The sequence below is a fragment of the Panulirus ornatus genome, chromosome 4 (genome assembly GCF_036320965.1).
Source record: "Panulirus ornatus isolate Po-2019 chromosome 4, ASM3632096v1, whole genome shotgun sequence".
NCBI classification, from domain to species: domain Eukaryota; kingdom Metazoa; phylum Arthropoda; class Malacostraca; order Decapoda; family Palinuridae; genus Panulirus; species Panulirus ornatus.
In genome coordinates, this window is record NC_092227.1 from 38,868,000 (window position 1) to 38,889,902 (window position 21,903).

The 21,903-nt window shown below is 40.8% G+C and overlaps 2 protein-coding genes across 2 annotated transcripts in view; one reads left to right on the plus strand and one right to left on the minus strand.

Annotated features, from left to right (window-relative positions):
• Window positions 1–21,903, plus strand: part of LOC139764778 (protein arginine N-methyltransferase 9-like) — a 354,991-nt gene that overhangs the window by 260,246 nt on the left and 72,842 nt on the right. The gene's annotated exons all lie outside the window — the stretch shown is intronic.
• Window positions 1–21,903, minus strand: part of Rcd5 (microspherule protein Rcd5) — a 97,690-nt gene that overhangs the window by 34,262 nt on the left and 41,525 nt on the right. Inside the window, exons 3-5 of the mRNA XM_071693994.1 lie at window positions 17,617–17,880; window positions 17,090–17,292; window positions 1,546–1,654 (exon numbers count right to left, since the gene is read on the minus strand). Coding sequence (XP_071550095.1) covers window positions 1,546–1,654; window positions 17,090–17,292; window positions 17,617–17,880 — 576 coding nt within the window. The remainder of the gene's footprint in view (window positions 1–1,545; window positions 1,655–17,089; window positions 17,293–17,616; window positions 17,881–21,903) is intronic.

Consider the following 21,903-nt stretch of genomic DNA (forward strand, 5'->3'; position numbering starts at 1 on the left):
AACACCTGATCCACACATCCTCTTCCACTTCTAAAACCACACTGCTCTTCCCCAACCTAATGCACTGTACATGTCTTTGCCCTTTTACCAGAAACACTTAACAAACTTATGCCTTTGCAGTTTGAATACTCACCTTTATCCCCCTTGCCTTTATACAATGACACTACCCAGGCATTCTGCCAATCCTTGGGCACCTCACCATGATCCATATATATAATGAATATCCTTACCAGCCAATCAACATCAAAATCACCCCCTTTCTTAATAAATTTAACTGCAATACCATACACTCCAGTCACCCTTCCACATTTCATCTTACACACAACTTTCACTGCCTCTTATCTTTTCACCAAACCACTCTCCATGACTCTCACTTTGCATACTACCATAACCCAAACAGCCTACATCTGCCATCCTATCATGAAACAACTCAACAGTCCTTCAAAATACTTACTCCATTTCCTCATCAATTCATCACTAACTATTTTGCCCCCTTCAGTGATATTCCTGTGTGTTCTCTTGTTTTTTTGCACATTATTAACCTCATTTCAATAATCTTATTTTCCTAATGTTTCCCAATACCCCAATTCTCATTTGCCATCTTTTTCAACCTCTGCACCTTACTCTTGACCTGCTATTTTCTCTTATACGTCCCTCAATCACTTGCACTTCTTCCTTGTTATGTACCACCTAAATGCCTCTCTTTATTCTTTCACTATCAACTTTACTTCTCACATTACTCACTTTCACATTCAAATCTTCTACCACCAATACTCAGACTCTTGAATCAAAACTAGTGACACGCTCATCTGCTCCCAAAACACCTGCCTCTCATGATCTTTCTCATGGCCAGGTGCATAAGTACTAGAAATCACCCTCTCTCACAATCCACTTTCATTTCTGTCTACATCAATCTAGAATTCACTTCCTTACACTCTTTCAAACACTCCTACAACTTCTGCTTCAGGAGTAGTGCTACGCTTCCTTAGCCTCTGCCCTTACAACAAACTCTAACTTTACTCCTAAGACATTTCAAAACCATTCTTCCCCTTTACCCTTGAGCTTTGTTCCACTCAAGCAAAAACATTAAGGTTCCTTTTCCTCAAATGCACAACCTATCTCTACTTTCTTCTCATCTTGATTAAATCCACACACATTCAGAAACCCAAGCCTGAGCCTTCAAGGAAAATGAGCACTCCCTGCTTGACTACTACTTCCCTTCCATCTTTTAGAAACAGAAATACATGAAAATTAGGCTTTCAACCCCCTAGCTCCTACCCCATTTAGTCACCTGCTACGACATGTGGGGAATATGATCTGATTATCTTCACTAAATCATTCTCACATTACTAGCATTACTGACCTTATTCTCATTCTACCTGAGCAGTTTATCATCTCTCTTAATTACCATATTCTGGAAATAACTGACATTATATGAAAAATTCAGATACCTGGTACTCATTTAAGTGATGAAGCAAAAGATGGATTGTCATGAGATAGACAATACATTTCTTAAAACCAAAGAAATACATTCCACAGTCTTACTTGTCTACGAGATATTTTCCATGCTGGTCCTTCAAGTGAAAGGTCAACATCTACATTTACACCCGCAGCTTTCCGGCCTAAGGTTATTTCCCTTGATCGCATTAGGTACCTGAAAAAAAGAAAAATCAGTATTCTGGTAATCATCTACTTGTACATGGGGAGAGGGAGTTTCACTCATACGGTCCCATTGCCTTTAATGTCTCTACCATCAAGTCACTTGCTTGTCATTTGCAAATTGTGAGCATTCAAAGATTCACTCTTCAGTCAGTTTCAGCCATCCCCATTTCTTACACTAAAACAGAACTTCCTTATATCCTTTCTAACGAACTTCTTGCCTAGCTTCTTTTCAAGGCCTCTGGTTATTAATATTGCATGTCAAAAAGGACTTTTTGCTGAAGGGTTACCAGACCCCACCATGAATGAAAAGTGACCTCTGGTGATGCTGCATCTTTGTTAGTGGACAAAATGGAAAACAGTCTCATTAAGAATGGGATAGAGTCCTACAACTCATCTCCTAGCAAACCTTTTTCACCAAAATCATGGTCTGATCTACCCTGATGTAAAGTGTGCTGATAAGACTACTCGTACTGGCAGATATTTTGTTATTTTACCAAATATATCTCCACTAACTTATGTAACTCAAGCTTTCCCCCTCTCCTCTGAACCAATCAGTCTATAGCAAACTCTTCAACTGATAAAGCTGCACTTTTTGGTACTTATTTTCCTTTAATTCAACTTTGAATGATTCTATTTCTCATCCTCTACCCTCTGGTTTAGACCAAAGGGAAAGCTGGGTAGACGGTTTATACCTTCACTCTCAGAAAGCATTTGACATAGCATCGCATGGGAGGCTGAATGACCCAGTCACTGTGTTTGGTACATAAGTGGTCTTTCTGAGTAAAAATTTACTGGTTCAGTGCAACTGGTACATATAAGGCTTTTGCATTTAAAACTCCTGGGTTGGAGTTTGGCAGGCAAATATTGGTAATAAAAGCCTAAATGGCAGCCTTTGTAATGTTGCAATAAGATATGGGCATTTATCTAAATTACATGAGTCATTGTGTTTGTTCAAGGTAGAGAGGACAGGATGACAACAGCAGACTGACAATGAGCCAATTACACCATCCCCTCACCCCACTAATTATGCTATTTTTGCTGGATATGACTTAGATCAACTAAGTGAATTAACATGTGAAGATGAATGTCCATTTATTAAAATGAAGGCATAGTGATGCTGGAGGAGATGGTGAGGGTGCAAATGATCCATACACACCCATCAAAAGGAACTTGGTATGTAGGTGTGAGGATGGAAAAGATAGGGCAAAGGGATGGACCTAGAACTTGCAAGCTGTGCTATTCATGCCAAAAAGACTTTCTGTTTTGATTCTTCATGTTCAGGAATAACAAATGCTTCTTCAGTGAATGATAACTAAAAGGAACTTGATTTTTTCAAGTTTACTGAGAGAGACATTACAGAAAAAATAATGCAGGAAACAACGGATATTATCAGAATCTCAGGAAAATTGGTTATGTGGTCAGTCATAACCAAGGATGAAATACATCTCTCTGTGTGTTGATTCTTGTATCACACCTAAAAATGATGTGTATAAGAAGAGGATTTTTTGGAAATCTGAAGCCTTATGACCACTTCTTCAGCTCTTGCACTTTATTCACTTTGTTGGCAATAAACAATAATGTAAAAGGAGGTGATAAGTTACACAAAATCCAGCCATTTCTCTAACATGTATGCACAAAGTTCCAAAGTTCAAGCATTTTCAAGATTTATGCATATTTGAGAGTTTAGTTATGAAGGGGTTGCCTGGCATGTGCTCTATTGAGAAAATGATTTGTTTTATTGCATAGAGTAAATTACAAGTACCTTAAATGTTAGTTTTCATATGAATATTTATTCCTATGAGTCCACGGGGAAAATGAAACATGATAAGTTCCCAAGTGCACTTTCGTGTAATAATCATATCATTGGGGGAGACACAAGAGAGAAATATAAGTCAGTTGATATATATCGAAGAGACAAAGCTAGGATGCCATTTGGTAAACATGTGATTGTCCAAAACATACAACGAGCATTCATAAACTTATCATTTTACAAATTTTATCAACAATAAAGTTATCTAATTTGTAAAGACCATCAGTAATATTAAGATTATAATTCTTTGTGTATTTAATAATAGAAGATTCAATGATAATTCTCTTGGTAATAGACTTAGAGTTAATGATTGAGATGGCGTTACTCCAGTCAATACAATGATCATAGTTTTTAACGTGATTAAACAAGGCATTTGATTCTTGTCCCGTTCTTATACTATATTTATGTTGCTTAAGTCTAACAGAAAGATCCTTACCAGTCTGACCAACATAAAATTTATCACAGTTTCTACAAGGCACATTATAGATGCATCCAAGAGAATTTTCTGGTGAATTTCTGATTAAGATATTCTTTATAGTATTATTGTTGCTAAAGGCAACATTTACATTAAAGGATTTAAGCAACATGGGAAGCAAAGTGAAATTATTATTAAAAGGGAGAACTAAAAGATTCTTGGTGTCAATGGGAGGTTTGGGCTCAACTGTATAAAATGATTTCTTTGCTAACTTAAGGGATTTATCAATGAAAGATCTAGGGTACTTTAACTTAGATCCAATAGAATAAATCTTCTCAAACTCATCATCAATAAACTCTGGACTGCAAATATGTAATGCCCTAAGGAACATAGATTGAAATGATGATAATTTACCTCTGTCATGTTGAGATGAGTAATAATGAATATATGAGGATACATTGGTGGGTTTTCTGTATATGCTAAACTTAAACTTGTTTCCTTGTCTATGGATCATGCAATCTAAAAATGGTAACATACCATTATTTTCGTTTTCTACAGTAAATTTGATGGAAGGTACTAAATTGTAAATTAAGGGGAGAAATATTTGTAAATTTTCATTTGTTGGCCAAACACAAAGAACATCATCTACATACCTAAACCAAATTGCATTAGAAGGTAAGATTATTATTATTATTATACTTTGTCTCTGTCTCCCGCGTTTGCGAGGTAGCGCAAGGAAACAGACGAAAGAAATGGCCCAACCCCCCCCATACACATGTATATACATACGTCCACACACGCAAATATACTGACCTACACAGCTTTCCATGGTTTACCCCAGACGCTTCACATGCCTTGATTCAATCCACTGACAGCACGTCAACCCCGGTATACCACATCACTCCAATTCACTCTATTCCTTGCCCTCCTTTCACCCTCCTGCATGTTCAGGCCCCGATCACACAAAATCTTTTTCACTCCATCTTTCCACCTCCAATTTGGTCTCCCTCTTCTCCTCGTTCCCTCCACCTCCGACACATATATCCTCTTGGTCAATCTTTCCTCACTCATTCTCTCCATGTGCCCAAACCACTTCAAAACACCCTCTTCTGCTCTCTCAACCACGCTCTTTTTATTTCCACACATCTCTCTTACCCTTACGTTACTCACTCGATCAAACCACCTCACACCACACATTGTCCTCAAACATCTCATTTCCAGCACATCCATCCTCCTGCGCACGACTCTATCCATAGCCCACGCCTCGCAACCATACAACATTGTTGGAACCACTATTCCTTCAAACATACCCATTTTTGCTTTCCGAGATAATGTTCTCGACTTCCACACATTCTTCAAGGCCCCCAGAATTTTCGCCCCCTCCCCCACCCTATGATCCACTTCCGCTTCCATGGTTCCATCCGCTGCCAGATCCACTCCCAGATATCTAAAACACTTCACTTCCTCCAGTTTTTCTCCATTCAAACTCACCTCCCAATTGACTTGACCCACAACCCTACTGTACCTAATAACCTTGCTCTTATTCACATTTACTCTTAACTTTCTTCTTTCACACACTTTACCAAACTCAGTCACCAGCTTCTGCAGTTTCTCACATGAATCAGCCACCAGCGCTGTATCATCAGCGAACAACAACTGACTCACTTCCCAAGCTCTCTCATCCCCAACAGACTTCATACTTGCCCCTCTTTCCAAAACTCTTGCATTCACCTCCCTAACAACCCCATCCATAAACAAATTAAACAACCATGGAGACATCACACACCCCTGCCGCAAACCTACATTCACTGAGAACCAATCACTTTCCTCTCTTCCTACACGTACACATGCCTTACATCCTCGATAAAAACTTTTCACTGCTTCTAACAACTTGCCTCCCACACCATATATTCTTAATACCTTCCACAGAGCATCTCTATCAACTCTATCATATGCCTTCTCCAGATCCATAAATGCTACATACAAATCCATTTGCTTTTCTAAGTATTTCTCACATACATTCTTCAAAGCAAACACCTGATCCACACATCCTCTACCACTTCTGAAACCACACTGCTCTTCCCCAATCTGATGCTCTGTACATGCCTTCACCCTCTCAATCAATACCCTCCCATATACTTTACCAGGAATACTCAACAAACTTATACCTCTGTAATTTGAGCACTCACTCTTATCCCCTTTGCCTTTGTACAATGGCACTATGCAAGCATTCCGCCAATCCCCAGGCACCTCACCATGAGTCATACATACATTAAATAACCTTACCAACCAGTCAACAATACAGTCACCCCCTTTTTTAATAAATTCCACTGCAATACCATCCAAATTGAAAGTGGATGGCGAGAGATGGGTGATTATTGGTGCATATGCACCTGGGCATGAGAAGAAAGATCATGAGAGGCAAGTGTTTTGGGAGTAGCTGTGTGAGTGTGTTACTAGTTTTGATGCACTAGACTGGGTTATAGTAATGGGTGATTTGAATGCAAAGGTGAGTAATGTGGCAGTTGAGGGAATAATTGGTATACATGGGGTGTTCAGTGTTGTAAATGGAAATGGTGAAGAGCTTGTAGATTTATGTGCTGAAAAAGGACTGGTGATTGGGAATACCTGGTTTAAAAAGAGAGATATACATAAGTATACGTATATAAGTAGGAGAGATGGCTAGAGACCATTATTGGATTACGTGTTAATTGATAGTCGTGCGAAAGAGAGACTTTTGGATGTTAATGTGCTGAGAGGTGCAACTGGAGGGATGTCTGATCATTATCTTGTGGAGGTGAAGGTGAAGATTTGCAGAGGTTTTCATAAAAGAAGAGAGAATGTTGAGGGGAAGAGAGTGGTGAGAGTAAGTGAGATTGGGAAGGAGACTTGTGTGAGGAAGTACCAGGACAGACTGAGTACAGAATGGAAAAAGGTGAGAACAAAGGACGTAAGGGGAGTGGGGCAGGAATGGGATGGATTCAGAGAAGCAGTGATGGCTTGTGCAAAGGATGCTTGCGGCATGGGAAGGGGGCAAATTAGAAAGGGTAGTAAGTGGTGGGATGAAGAAGTAAGATCATTAGTGAAAGAGAAGAGAGAGGCATTTGGACGATTTTTGCAAGGAAATAATGCAAATGAGTGGGAGATGTATAAAAGAAAGAGGCAGGAGGTCAAGAGAAAGGTGCACAAGGTGAAAAAGAGAGCAAATGAAAGTTGGGGTGAGAGAGTATCATTAAATTTTAGGGAGAATAAAAAGATGTTTTGGAAGGAAGTAAATAAAGTGCGTAAGACAAGGGAGCAAATGGGAACTTCAGTGAAGGGGGCTAATGGGGAGGTGATAACAAGTAGTGGTGATGTGAGAAGGAGATGGAGTGAGTATTTTGAAGGTTTGTTGAATGTGTTTGATGATAGAGTGGCAGGTATAGGGTGTTTTGGTTGAGGTGGTGTGCGAAGTGAGAGGGTTAGGGAGAATGATTTGGTAAACAGAGAAGAGGTAGTAAAAGCTTTGCGGAAGATGAAAGCCGGCAAGGCAACATGTTTGGTGGTATTGCAGTGGAATTTATTAAAAATGGGGATGACTGTATTGTTGACTGGTTGGTAAGGTATGTATGAATCATGGTGAGGTGCCTGAGGATTGGCAGAATGCTTGCATATTGCCATTGTACAAAGGAAAAGGGGATAAAAGTGAGTGCTCAAATTACAGAGGTACAAGTTTGTTGAGTATTCCTGGGAAATTATATGAGAGGGTGAAGGCATATATGGAGGATCAGATTGGGGAAGAGCAGTGTGGTTTCAGAAGAGGTAGAGGATGTGTGGATCAGGCATTTGCTTTGAAGAATGTATGTGAGAAATAATTAGAAAAGCAAATGGATTTGTATGTAGCATTTATGGATTTGGAGAAGGCATACGATAGAGTTGACAGAGATGCTCTGTGGAAGGTATTAAGAATATATGGTGTGGGAGGCAAGTTGTTGGAAGCAGTGAAAAGTTTTTATCAAGGATGTAAGGCATATGTACGTGTAGGAAGAGAGGAAAGTGATTGGTTCTCAATGAATGTTGGTTTGCGGCAGGGGTGTGTGATGTCTCCATGGTTGTTTAATTCGTTTATGGATGGGGTTGTTGGGGAGGTGAATGCAAGAGTTTTGGAAAGAGGAGCAAGTATGCAGTCTGTTGTGGATGAGAGAGCTTGGAAAGTGAGTCAGTTGTTGTTCGCTGATGATACAGGGCTGGTGGCTGATTCTTGTGAGAAATTACAGAAGCTGGTGACTGAGTTTGGTAAAGTGTGTGAAAGAAGAAAGCTGAGAGTAAATGTGAATACGAGCAAGGTTTTTAGGTACAGTAGGGTTGAGGGACAAATCAATTGGGAGGTAAGTTTGAATGGAGAAAAACTGGAGGAAGTGAAGTGTTTTAGATATCTGGGAGTGGATTTGGCAGCTGATGGAACCATGGAAGCAGAAGTGAATCATAGGGTGGGGGAGGGGGTGAAAGTTCTGGGAGCATTGAAGAATGTGTAGAAGTTGAGAACATTATCTCAGAAAGCAAAAATGGGCTGTAGATAGAGTTGTGTGGAGGAGGGGGGATGTGCTGGAAATGAGGTGTTTGAGGGTAGTATGTGGTGTGAGGTGGTTTGATCGAGTAAGTAATAATAGGGTAAGAGAGATGTGTGGTAATAAAAAGAGTGTGGTTGAGAGAGCAGAAGAGAGTGTTTTTGAAATGGTTCGGTCACATGGAGAGAATGAGTGAGGAAAGATTGTCCAAGAGGATATATGTGTCAGAGGTGGAGGGAATGAGCACGCTGACCCCGGTATATCACATTGTTCCAATTCACTCTATTCCGTGCATGCCTTTCACCCTCGAGCATGTTCAAGCCCCGATCGCTCAAAATCTTTTTCACTCCATCTTTCCACCTCCAATTTGGTCTCCCACTTCTCCTCGTTCCCTCCACCTGTGACACATATATCCTCTTTGTCAATCTTTCCTCACTTGTCAATCTTTCCTCACTCATTCTCTCCATGTAACCAAACCATTTCAAAACACCCTCTTCTGCTCTCTCAACCACATTCTTTTTATTACCACACATTTCTCTTACTCTTTCATTACTTACTTAATCAAACCACCTCACACCACATATTGTCCTTAAACATCTCATTTCCAACACATCCACCCTCCTCCGCACAAGTCTATCTATAACCCATGCCCTACAACCATATAACATTGTTGGAACCACTATTCCTTCAAACATACCAATTTTTGCTTTCTGAGATAATGTTCTCGCCTTCCACACATTTTTCAATGCTCAAAACTTTCACCCCCTCCCCTACTCTATGATTCACGTCTGCTTCCATGGTTCCATCCGCTGCCAAATCCACTCCCAGATATCTAAAACACTTCACTCCCTCCAGTCTTTCTCCATTCAAACTTACCAATTGACTTGTCCCTCAATCCTACTGTACCTAATAACCTTGCTCTTATTCACATTTACTCTCAGCTTTCTTCTTTCACATACTTTACCAAACTCAGTCACCAGCTTCTGGAGTTTCTAACCAAAATCAGCTACCAGCGCTGTATCATCAGCGAACAACAACTGACTCACTTCCCAAGCTCTCTCATCCATAACAGACTGCATACTTGCCCCTCTCCCTAAAATTCTTGCATTCACCTCCCTAACAACCCCATCCGTAAACAAATCCAACAACCATGGAGACATCACGCACCCTTGCCGCAAACCCCAAGCCGACATTCACTGAGAACCAACCACTTTCCTCTCTTCCCACTCGCACACATGCCTTACATCCTCGATAAAAACTTTTCACTGCTTCTAACAACTTGCTTCCCTCACCTTATATTCTTAATTCCTTCCACAGAGCATCTCTATCAGCTCTATCATATGCCTTCTCCAGATCCATAAATGCTACAGACAAATCCAATTGTTTTTCAAAGTATTTCTCACATACATTCTTCAAAGCAAACACCTGATCTACACACCCTCTACGACTTCTGAAACCACATTGCTTTCCCCCAATCTGATACATTAAATATACATAAATATGTGAAGGAAAATAGTGAAATTGGAGAAAAATGTAGCTTAGACATTGAAGCTTATTGATACAGTGGTTAAATTGATGAGAACTGCTATTGACGTTTGTGTAAATAAATTATACATTTCCTTTTTTCCATAGCCAGAGGTTGAACCATTATGTGACATTCATTTTTTTCATTCATTTCAAGCTAGAAGTTTCAGTTTTCTAAATTGTTTCTTACATTTTTCATATGTATATATATGTATGTGTGTGTGTGTGTATATGTGCGTATGTATGTGTATGTGTGTGTATGTGTATATGTATATATATATATGTATATTATCCCTGGGGATAGGGGTGAAAGAATACTTCCCACGTATTCCTCGCGTGTCGTAGAAAGCGACTAGAGGGGACGGGAGCGGGGGGCCAGAAATCCTCCCCTCCTTGTATTAACTTTCTAAAATGGGAAACAGAAGAAGGAGTCACGCGGGGAGTGCTCATCCTCCTCGAAGGCTCACAGTGGGGTGCCTAAATGTGTGTGGATGTAACCAAGATGTGAAAAAAGGAGAGATAGGTAGTATGTTTGAGGAAAGGAACCTGGATGTTTTGGCTCTGAGTGAAACGAAGCTCAAGGGTAAAGGGGAAGAGTGGTTTGGAAATGTCTGGGGAGTAAAGTCAGGGGTTAGTGAGAGGACAAGAGCAAGGGAAGGAGTAGCAATACTCCTGAAACAGGAGTTGTGGGAGTATGTGATAGAGTGTAAGAAAGTAAATTCTCGATTAATATGGGTAAAACTGAAAGTTGATGGAGAGAGGTGGGTGATTATTGGTGCATATGCACCTGGGCATGAGAAGAAAGATCAAGAGAGGCAAGTGTTTTGGGAGCAGCTGAATGAGTGTGTTAGTGGTTTTGATGCACGAGACCGGGTTATAGTGATGGGTGATTTGAATGCAAAGGTGAGTAATGTGGCAGTTGAGGGAATAATTGGTATACATGGGGTGTTCAGTGTTGTAAATGGAAATGGTGAAGAGCTTGTAGATTTATGTGCTGAAAAAGGACTGATGATTGGGAATACCTGGTTTAAAAAGCGAGATATACATAAGTAAACTTATGTAAGTAGGAGAGATGGCCAGAGAGCGTTATTGGATTACGTGTTAATTGACAGGCGTGCGAAAGAGAGACTTTTGGATGTTAATGTGCTGAGAGGTGCAACTGGAGGGATGTCTGATCATTATCTTGTGGAGGCTAAGGTGAAGGTTTGTATGGGTTTTCAGAAAAGAAGAGTGAATGCTGGGGTGAAGAGGGTGGTGAGAGTAAGTGAGCTTGAGAAGGAGACCTGTGTGAGGAAGTACCAGGAGAGACTGAGTACAGAATGGAAAAAGGTGAGAACAATGGAAGCAAGGGGAGTGGGGGAGGAATGGGATGTATTTAGGGAATCAGTGATGGATTGCGCAAAAGATGCTTGTGGCATGAGAAGAGTGGGAGGTGGGTTGATTAGAAAGGGTAGTGAGTGGTGGGATGAAGAAGTAAGAGTATTAGTGAAAGAGAAGAGAGAGGCATTTGGACGATTTTTGCAGTGAAAAAATGCAATTGAGTGGGAGATGTATAAAAGAAAGAGACAGGAGGTCAAGAGAAAGGTGCAAGAGGCGAAAAAAAGGGCAAATGAGAGTTGGGGTGAGAGAGTATCATTAAATTTTAGGGAGAATAAAAAGATGTTCTGGAAGGAGGTAAATAAAGTGCGTAAGACAAGGGAGCAAATGGGAACTTCAGTGAAGGGCGCAAAGGGGGAGGTGATAACAAGTAGTGGTGATGTGAGAAGGAGATGGAGTGAGTATTTTGAAGGTTTGTTGAATGTGTTTGATGATAGAGTGGCAGATATAGGGTGTTTTGGTCGAGGTGGTGTGCAAAGTGAGAGGGTTAGGGAAAATGATTTGGTAAACAGAGAAGAGGTAGTGAAAGCTTTGCGGAAGATGAAAGCCGGAAAGGCAGCAGGTTTGGATGGTATTGCAGTGGAATTTATTAAAAAAGGGGGTGACTGTATTGTTGACTGGTTGGTAAGGTTATTTAATGTATGTATGACTCATGGTGAGGTGCCTGAGGATTGGCGGAATGCGTGCATAGTGCCATTGTACAAAGGCAAAGGGGATAAGAGTGAGTGCTCAAATTACAGAGGTATAAGTTTGTTGAGTATTCCTGGTAAATTATATGGGAGGGTATTGATTGAGAGGGTGAAGGCATGTACAGAGCATCAGATTGGGGAAGAGCAGTGTGGTTTCAGAAGTGGTAGAGGATGTGTGGATCAGGTGTTTGCTTTGAAGAATGTATGGGAGAAATACTTAGAAAAGCAAATGGATTTGTATGTAGCATTTATGGATCTGGAGAAGGCATATGATAGAGTTGATAGAGATGCTCTGTGGAAGGTATTAAGAATATATGGGGTGGGAGGAAAGTTGTTAGAAGCAGTGAAAAGTTTTTATCGAGGATGTAAGGCATGTGTACGTGTAGGAAGAGAGGAAAGTGATTGGTTCTCAGTGAATGTAGGTTTGCGGCAGGGGTGTGTGATGTCTCCATGGTTGTTTAATTTGTTTATGGATGGGGTTGTTAGGGAGGTAAATGCAAGAGTTTTGGAAAGAGGGGCAAGTATGAAGTCTGTTGGGGATGAGAGAGCTTGGGAAGTGAGTCAGTTGTTGTTCGCTGATGATACAGCGCTGGTGGCTGATTCATGTGAGAAACTGCAGAAGCTGGTGACTGAGTTTGGTAAAGTGTGTGGAAAAAGAAAGTTAAGAGTAAATGTGAATAAGAGCAAGGTTATTAGGTACAGTAGGGTTGAGGGTCAAGTCAGTTGGGAGGTGAGTTTGAACGGAGAAAAACTGGAGGAAGTGAAGTGTTTTAGATATCTGGGAGTGGATCTGGCAGCGGATGGAACCATGGAAGCGGAAGTGGATCATAGGGTGGGGGAGGGGGCGAAAATTCTGGGGGCCTTGAAGAATGTGTGGAAGTCGAGAACATTATCTCGGAAAGCAAAAATGGGTATGTTTGAAGGAATAGTGGTTCCAACAATGTTGTATGGTTGCGAGGCGTGGGCTATGGATAGAGTTGTGCGCAGGAGGATGGATGTGCTGGAAATGAGATGTTTGAGGACAATGTGTGGTGTGAGGTGGTTTGATCGAGTGAGTAACGTAAGGGTAAGAGAGATTTGTGGAAATAAAAAGAGCGTGGTTGAGAGAGCAGAAGAGGGTGTTTTGAAGTGGTTTGGGCACATGGAGAGGATGAGTGAGGAAAGATTGACCAAGAGGATATATGTGTCGGAGGTGGAGGGGGCAAGGAGAAGAGGGAGACCAAATTGGAGGTGGAAAGATGGAGTGAAAAAGATTTTGTGTGATCGGGGCCTGAACATGCAGGAGGGTGAAAGGAGGGCAAGGAATAGAGTGCATTGGAGCGATGTGGTATACCGGGGTTGACGTGCTGTCAGTGGATTGAATCAAGGCATGTGAAGCGTCTGGGGTAAACCATGGAAAGCTGTGTAGGTATGTATATTTGTGTGTGTGGACGTATGTATATACGTGTGTATGGGGGGGGGTTGGGCCATTTCTTTTGTCTGTTTCCTTGCACTACCTCGCAAATGCGGGAGACAGCGACAAAGTATAAAAAAAAAAAATATATTAAATATATATTATTTATTTCATTTATTATACTTTGTCACTGTCTCCCGCGTTAGCGAGGTAGCGCAGGGAAGGAGACAAAAGAATGGCCCAATCCACCCACATACACATGTATATACATACACGTCCACACACACACATATACATACCTATTCATCTCAATGTATACATATATATATACACACAGACATATACAATATACACATGTACATAATTCATGATTGGGAATACCTGGTTTAAAAAAAGAGATACACATAAGTATACGTATGTAAGTAGGAGAGATGTCCAGAGAGCGTTATAGGATTACCTGTTAATTGATAGGTGTGCAAAAGAGAGACTTTTGGATGTTAATGTGTTGAGAGGTGCACCTGGAGGGATGTCTGATCATCATCTTGTGGAGGCGAAGGTGAAGATTTGTAGAGGTTTTCAGAAAAGAAGAGAGAATGTTGGGGTGAAGAGAGTGGTGAGAGTAAGTGAGCTTGGGAAGGAGACTTGTGTGAGGTAGTACCAGGAGAGATTCACTACAGAATGGAAAAAGGTGAGGACAAAGGAGGTAAGGGGAGTGGGGGAGGAATGGGATGTATTTAGGGAAGCAGTGATGGCATGCGCAAAAGATGCTTGTGGCATGAGAAGTGTGGGAGGTGGGCAGATTAGAAAGGGTAGTGAGTGGTGGGATGAAGAAGTAAGATTATTAGTGAAAAAGAAGAGAGAGGTATTTGGACAATTTTTGCAGGGAAATAATGGAAATGACTGGGAGATGTATAAAAGAAAGAGGCAGGAGTTCAAGAGAAAGGTGCAAGAGGTGAAAAAGAGAGCAAATGAGAGTTGGGGTGAGAGAGTATCATTAAATTTTAGAGAGAATAAAAAGATGTTTTGGAAGGAGGTAAATAAAGTGCATAATACAAGGAAACAAATGGGAACTTCAGTGAACGGGGCTAATGGGGAGTTGATAACAAGTACTGGTGATGTGAGAAGGAGATGGAGTGAGTATTTTGAAGGATTATCAAATGTGATTGATGACAGAGTGGTAGATATAGGGTGTTTTGTCGAGGTGGTGTGCAAAGTGAAAGGGTTAGGGAGAATGATTTGGTAAACAGAGACGAGGTGGTAAAAGCTTTGCGGAAGATGAAAGCCAGCAAGGCAACGGATTTGGATGGTATTGCAGTGGAATTTATTAAAAAAGGGGGTTACTGTATTGTTGACTGGTTGGTGAGGTGATTTATTGTATGTATGACCCATGGTGAGGTGCCTGAGGATTGGCAGAATGCTTGCATAGTGCCATTGTACAAAGGGGATAAAAGCGAGTGCCCAAATTACAGAGGTATAAGTTTGTTGAGTATTCCTGGGAAATTATATGGGAGGGTATTGATTGAGAGGGTGAAGGCATGTACAGAGCATTAGATTGGGGAAGAGCAGTGTGGTTTCAGAAGTGGTAGAGGATGTGTGGATCAGGTGTTTGCTTTGAGGAATGTATGTGAGAAATACTTATAAAAAACAAATATATTTGTATATAGCATTTATGGATCTGGAGAAGGCATATGAGAGTTGATAGAGATGCTCTGTGGAAGGTATTAAGATTATATGGTGTGGGAGGCAAGTTGTTAAAATCAGTGAAAAGTTCTTATCGAGGATGTAAGGCATGTGTACGTGTAGGAAGTGAGGAAAGTGATTGGTTCTCAGTGAATGTTAGTTTGCGGCAGAGGTGTGTGATGTCTCCATGGTTGTTTAATTTGTTTATGGATGGGGTTGTTAGGGAGGTGAATGCAAGAGTTTTGGAAAGAGGGGCAAGTATGCAGTCTGTTGTGGATGAGTGATCTCGGGAAGTGAGTCAGTTGTTGTTCGCTGATGATACAGCGCTGGTGGCTGATTCGTGTGAGAAACTGCAGAAGTTGGTGACTGAGTTTGATAAAGTGTGTGGAAGAAGAAAGCTGAGAGTAAATGTGAATAAGAGCAAGGTTATTAGGTACAGTAGGGTTGAGGGACAAGTCAACTGGGAGGTAAGTTTGAAAGGAGAAGAACTGGAGGAAGTGAAGTGTTTTAGATATCTGGGAGTAGATTTGGATGAGGATGGATCCATGGAAGCGGAAGTGAATCATAGGGTGGGGGAGAGGGCGAAAGTTCTGGGAGCGTTGACGAATGTGTAGAAGTGTCAAGAACATTATCTTGGAAAGCGAAAATGGGTATGTTTGAAGGAATAGTGGTTCCAACAATGTTATATGGTTGAAAGGCATGGGCTATAGATAGAGTTGTGTGGAGGAGGATGGATGTGCTGGAAATGAGATGTCTAAGGACAATTTGTGGTGTGAGGTGGTTTGATTGAGTAAGTAATAATAGGGTAAGAGAGATATGTGGTAATAAAAAGAGTGTGGTTGAGAGAGCAGAAGAGGGTGTTTTTGAAATGGTTTGGTTACATGGAGAGAATGAGTGAGGAAAGATTGACAAAGAGGATATATGTGTCAGAGGTGGCGGGAATGAGGAAAAGAGGGAGACCAAATTGGAGGTGGAAAGATGGAGTGAAAAAGATTTTGAGTGATTGGGGGTGAACATGCAGGAGGGTGAAAGGCGTGCAAGGAACAGAGTAAATTGGAACAATGTGGTATACCGGGTCGACGTGCTGTCAATGGATTGAACCAGGGCATGTGAAGCATCTGGGGTAAACCATAGTAAGTTGTGTGGGGCCTGGATGTGGAAAGGGAACTGTGGTTTCAGTGCATTATTACATGACAGCTAGAGACTGAGTGTGAGCGAATGTGGCCTTTGTTGTCTTTTCCTAGCACTACCTCGTGCACATGCGGGGGGAGGGCGTTGTTATTTCATGTGTGGCGGGGTAGCGATGGGAATGAATAAAGGCAGACAGTATGAATAATGTACATGTGTATATATGTATATGTCTGTGTGAGTATATATATGTATACGTTGAGATGTGTAGGTGAGATGTATATTTGTGTGTGTGGACATGTATGTATATACATGTGTATGTGGGTGGGTTGGGCCATTCTTTCGTCTGTTTCCTTGCGCTACCTCGCTAAAGCGGGAGACAGCGACAAAGTAAAATAAATAATATAAATAAAAAATATATATATATATATATATATATATATATATGTGCGTGTGTGTGTATATAAGTGGGTGGGCTATTCTTATCCATTTCCTGGTGCTACCTCGCTGATGGAGGATATGGCGATCAATTACAATAATAAAGAATAGAAAAATGTATTTTGCTTTACACTGCCCGTACGTATATATTTCAGAACTGAAATAAAAAATTTGGAACCAAATTTTAAAAATACCTGGATAAGGCACAAAGTTAAAGGAAGGAAAATTTTACTGAATAAGTATTATAAACACGAATATCTAGCAACTAACAAATTCATCGCAAATGAGTTCGACATCTTCTCAGATATATACTTAGATTTGCATATGTGAAGGTTTTATGGTGGAGTGACCATCTCTGCATATCAGATCAACTATACAATTGAAAAATTATGTCTAATATAAAACAAAATCTAAAATTCTACATGCCTGACTAATCGGCCTCGTAGAACAGCAAGGGTCTGGTTGTCAAACTCTGGTGGAGAAATTCCTGTAACTGTATCAACTAAAACTTGCCACTTGGAGACTTGATCTTCCAGAAGTCGGATTTCTCGCTTACTCCCTCTGCTGGCTACTCCAAGCTCATGTTCAAGGAGGTCATCACTACTTTCATACAGTTCTGAGTCGTGAATCTATCAATGAATGTTGCACCAACTTTAATAAAACCTTGCTATTTCACACATCTTAAGTGATCATAATTATTAATAAAGCCAACAAATTTTAAGTATACATAATTGAAAAGTAATTCTGAATCATAAAGTCCTTTCTGTAGCAATCCAGTACAGGTTTAACTTATTCTATATTTTTGCCGTGAAATATATTGCTACTTTTAGAAATATTTGTTTTCCTGAAAACCTTCATTAATAATTTTTCCTTCAATGAATTTACTTTCCTAAAAGAAAAAGGAAAAAAATCTTAATGGTTGTCCTATGAATTACCTGTACACTCATACTTACTTGTTGTTCAGCCTCTGAAAAGTCCTTCACAGGGCCATTCTTACTGAGAGGTGGGACAGTCTGATCAGGTAAGAGGTGATATTGTTTAAGCAGCTGCCAGTGAGCCAACAGAGACTTGGCTGAACGTGATGGGAAGAAAACATGTGGGTTTTCCTTAAGATGTTGCTCAAATGTTATGAGTGTTGGGTTTGAGTTTGACTTTATGGCACCAAGGAGTTCTTCTTCTGCCTTGCTGTAAAGTGCTCTTGACTGCACTGCCAGTATCTGTATTTGAAATAGTTCAGGATGTTTATTGTGCAGCCCTTAACTACCAAATTTATGTCTTACATTCTTCATTTGTATGCAAAGTATGATACTATGTTACATAAAAGGTAGATCTGACATATCACTACTTCAGATAAAGGTTCCAGAGGAATGATTTTGGGATCAAATACATGTAGGAAGAGAGGAAAGTGATTGGTTCTCAGTGAATGTAGGTTTGCGGCAGGGGTGTGTGATGTCTCCATGGTTGTTTAATTTGTTTATGGATGGGGTTGTTAGGGAGGTAAATGCAAGAGTTTTGGAAAGAGGGGCAAGTATGAAGTCTGTTGGGGATGAGAGAGCTTGGGAAGTGAGTCAGTTGTTGTTCGCTGATGATACAGCGCTGGTGGCTGATTCATGTGAGAAACTGCAGAAGCTGGTGACTGAGTTTGGAAAAGTGTGTGGAAGAAGAAAGTTAAGAGTAAATGTGAATAAGAGCAAGGTTATTAGGTACAGTAGGGTTGAGGGTCAAGTCAATTGGGAGGTGAGTTTGAATGGAGAAAAACTGGAGGAAGTGAAGTGTTTTAGATATCTGGGAGTGGATCTGGCAGCGGATGGAACCATGGAAGCGGAAGTGGATCATAGGGTGGGGGAGGGGGCGAAAATCCTGGGGGCCTTGAAGAATGTGTGGAAGTCGAGAACATTATCTCGGAAAGCAAAAATGGGTATGTTTGAAGGAATAGTGGTTCCAACAATGTTGTATGGTTGCGAGGCGTGGGCTATGGATAGAGTTGTGCGCAGGAGGATGGATGTGCTGGAAATGAGATGTTTGAGGACAATGTGTGGTGTGAGGTGGTTTGATCGAGTGAGTAACGTAAGGGTAAGAGAGATGTGTGGAAATAAAAAGAGCGTGGTTGAGAGAGCAGAAGAGGGTGTTTTGAAGTGGTTTGGGCACATGGAGAGGATGAGTGAGGGAAGATTGACCAAGAGGATATATGTGTCGGAGGTGGAGGGAACAAGGAGAAGAGGGAGACCAAATTGGAGGTGGAAAGATGGAGTGAAAAAGATTTTGTGTGATCGGGGCCTGAACATGCAGGAGGGTGAAAGGAGGGCAAGGAATAGAGTGAATTGGAGCGATGTGGTATACCGGGGTTGACGTGCTGTCAGTGGATTGAATCAAGGCATGTGAAGCGTCTGGGGGTAAACCATGGAAAGCTGTGTAGGTATGTATATTTGCGTGTGTGGACGTATGTATATACATGTGTATGGGGGGGGGTTGGGCCATTTCTTTCGTCTGTTTCCTTGCGCTACCTCGCAAACGCGGGAGACAGCGACAAAGTATAATAAAAATATAATAATAGATCACCAGTCCCATTCCTTGGGACAGACCTGCTTTTGCATTTCTGGTTGTAGATACTGATCCTTCCAGTTGTGTTTTCTGGTTTTAAAATGTTGTTTTGCATGTAATTAGCTTAATCACCACTTAACAAAACAGATACTTTCCTGAAAAGTTGACCATTAAGTGAAATCTTGGTAAATGAAACCTATTTTTGCACAAACCCATTCTGTAACTGGAGATGCATTCCTACAAAAAAGAAAGAAAAAAAAAAAGCCACAAGACATAATAAAAACAAACTTAAAAAATGCAGAAAATCTTTGTAAACCCTTATATGATGCAAACTTGATAATAACAATAATAATGATAATAATAATCATAATACTAATAATAATAATAATTTTTTTTTTCTTTCAAACTATTCGCCATTTCCCGCATTAGCGAGGTAGCGTTAAGAACAGAGGACTGGGCCTTTGAGGGAATACCCTCACCTGGCCCAATTCTCTGTTCCTTCTTTTGGAAAATTAAAAAAAAAACGAGAGGGGAGGATTTCCAGCCCCCCGCTCCCTCCCCTTTTAGTCGCCTTCTACAACACGCAGGGAATACGTGGGAAGTATTCTTTCTCCCCTATCCCCAGGGAAGATAATAATAATAATAATAATAATAATAATAATAATAATAATATAAGTATAAGTATAAGGTATAAGTTTGTTGAGTATTCCTGGTAAATTATATGGGAGGGTATTGATTGAGAGGGTGAAGGCGTGTACAGAGCATCAGATTGGGGAAGAGCAGTGTGGTTTCAGAAGTGGTAGAGGATGTGTGGATCAAGTGTTTGCTTTGAAGAATGTATGTGAGAAATACTTAGAAAAGCAAATGGATTTGTATGTAGCATTTATGGATCTGGAGAAGGCATATGATAGAGTTGGTAGAGATGCTCTGTGGAAGGTATTTAGAATATATGGTGTGGGAGGCAAGTTGTTAGAAGCAGTGAAAAGTTTTTATCAAGGATGTAAGGCATGTGTACGTGTAGGAAGAGAGGAAAGTGATTGGTTCTCAGTGAATGTAGGTTTGCGGCAGGGGTGTGTGATGTCTCCATGGTTGTTTAATTTGTTTATGGACGGGGTTGTTAGGGAGGTAAATGCAAGAGTTTTGGAAAGAGGGGCAAGTATGAAGTCTGTTGGGGATGAGAGAGCTTGGGAAGTGAGTCAGTTGTTGTTCGCTGATGATACAGCGCTGGTGGCTGATTCATGTGAGAAACTGCAGAAGCTGGTGACTGAGTTTGGAAAAGTGTGTGGAAGAAGAAAGTTAAGAGTAAATGTGAATAAGAGCAAGGTTATTAGGTACAGTAGGGTTGAGGGTCAAGTCAATTGGGAGGTGAGTTTGAATGGAGAAAAACTGGAGGAAGTGAAGTGTTTTAGATATCTGGGAGTGGATCTGGCAGCGGATGGAACCATGGAAGCGGAAGTGGATCATAGGGTGGGGGAGGGGGCGAAAATCCTGGGGGCCTTGAAGAATGTGTGGAAGTCGAGAACATTATCTCGGAAAGCAAAAATGGGTATGTTTGAAGGAATAGTGGTTCCAACAATGTTGTATGGTTGCGAGGCGTGGGCTATGGATAGAGTTGTGCGCAGGAGGATGGATGTGCTGGAAATGAGATGTTTGAGGACAATGTGTGGTGTGAGGTGGTTTGATCGAGTGAGTAACGTAAGGGTAAGAGAGATGTGTGGAAATAAAAAGAGCGTGGTTGAGAGAGCAGAAGAGGGTGTTTTGAAGTGGTTTGGGCACATGGAGAGGATGAGTGAGGGAAGATTGACCAAGAGGATATATGTGTCGGAGGTGGAGGGAACAAGGAGAAGAGGGAGACCAAATTGGAGGTGGAAAGATGGAGTGAAAAAGATTTTGTGTGATCGGGGCCTGAACATGCAGGAGGGTGAAAGGAGGGCAAGGAATAGAGTGAATTGGAGCGATGTGGTATACCGGGGTTGACGTGCTGTCAGTGGATTGAATCAAGGCATGTGAAGCGTCTGGGGTAAACCATGGAAAGCTGTGTAGGTATGTATATTTGCGTGTGTGGACGTATGTATATACATGTGTATGGGGGGGGGGTTGGGCCATTTCTTTCGTCTGTTTCCTTGCGCTACCTCGCAAACGCGGGAGACAGCGACAAAGTATAATAAAAATATAATAATAGATCACCAGTCCCATTCCTTGGGACAGACCTGCTTTTGCATTTCTGGTTGTAGATACTGATCCTTCCAGTTGTGTTTTCTGGTTTTAAAATGTTGTTTTGCTTGTAATTAGCTTAATCACCACTTAACAAAACAGATACTTTCCTGAAAAGTTGACCATTAAGTGAAATCTTGGTAAATGAAACCTATTTTTGCACAAACCCATTCTGTAACTGGAGATGCATTCCTACAAAAAAGAAAGAAAAAAAAAAAGCCACAAGACATAATAAAAACAAACTTAAAAAATGCAGAAAATCTTTGTAAACCCTTATATGATGCAAACTTGATAATAACAATAATAATGATAATAATAATCATAATAATAATAATAATAATAATTTTTTTTTTCTTTCAAACTATTCGCCATTTCCCGCATTAGCGAGGTAGCATTAAGAACAGAGGACTGGGCCTTTGAGGGAATACCCTCACCTGGCCCAATTCTCTGTTCCTTCTTTTGGAAAATTAAAAAAAAAACGAGAG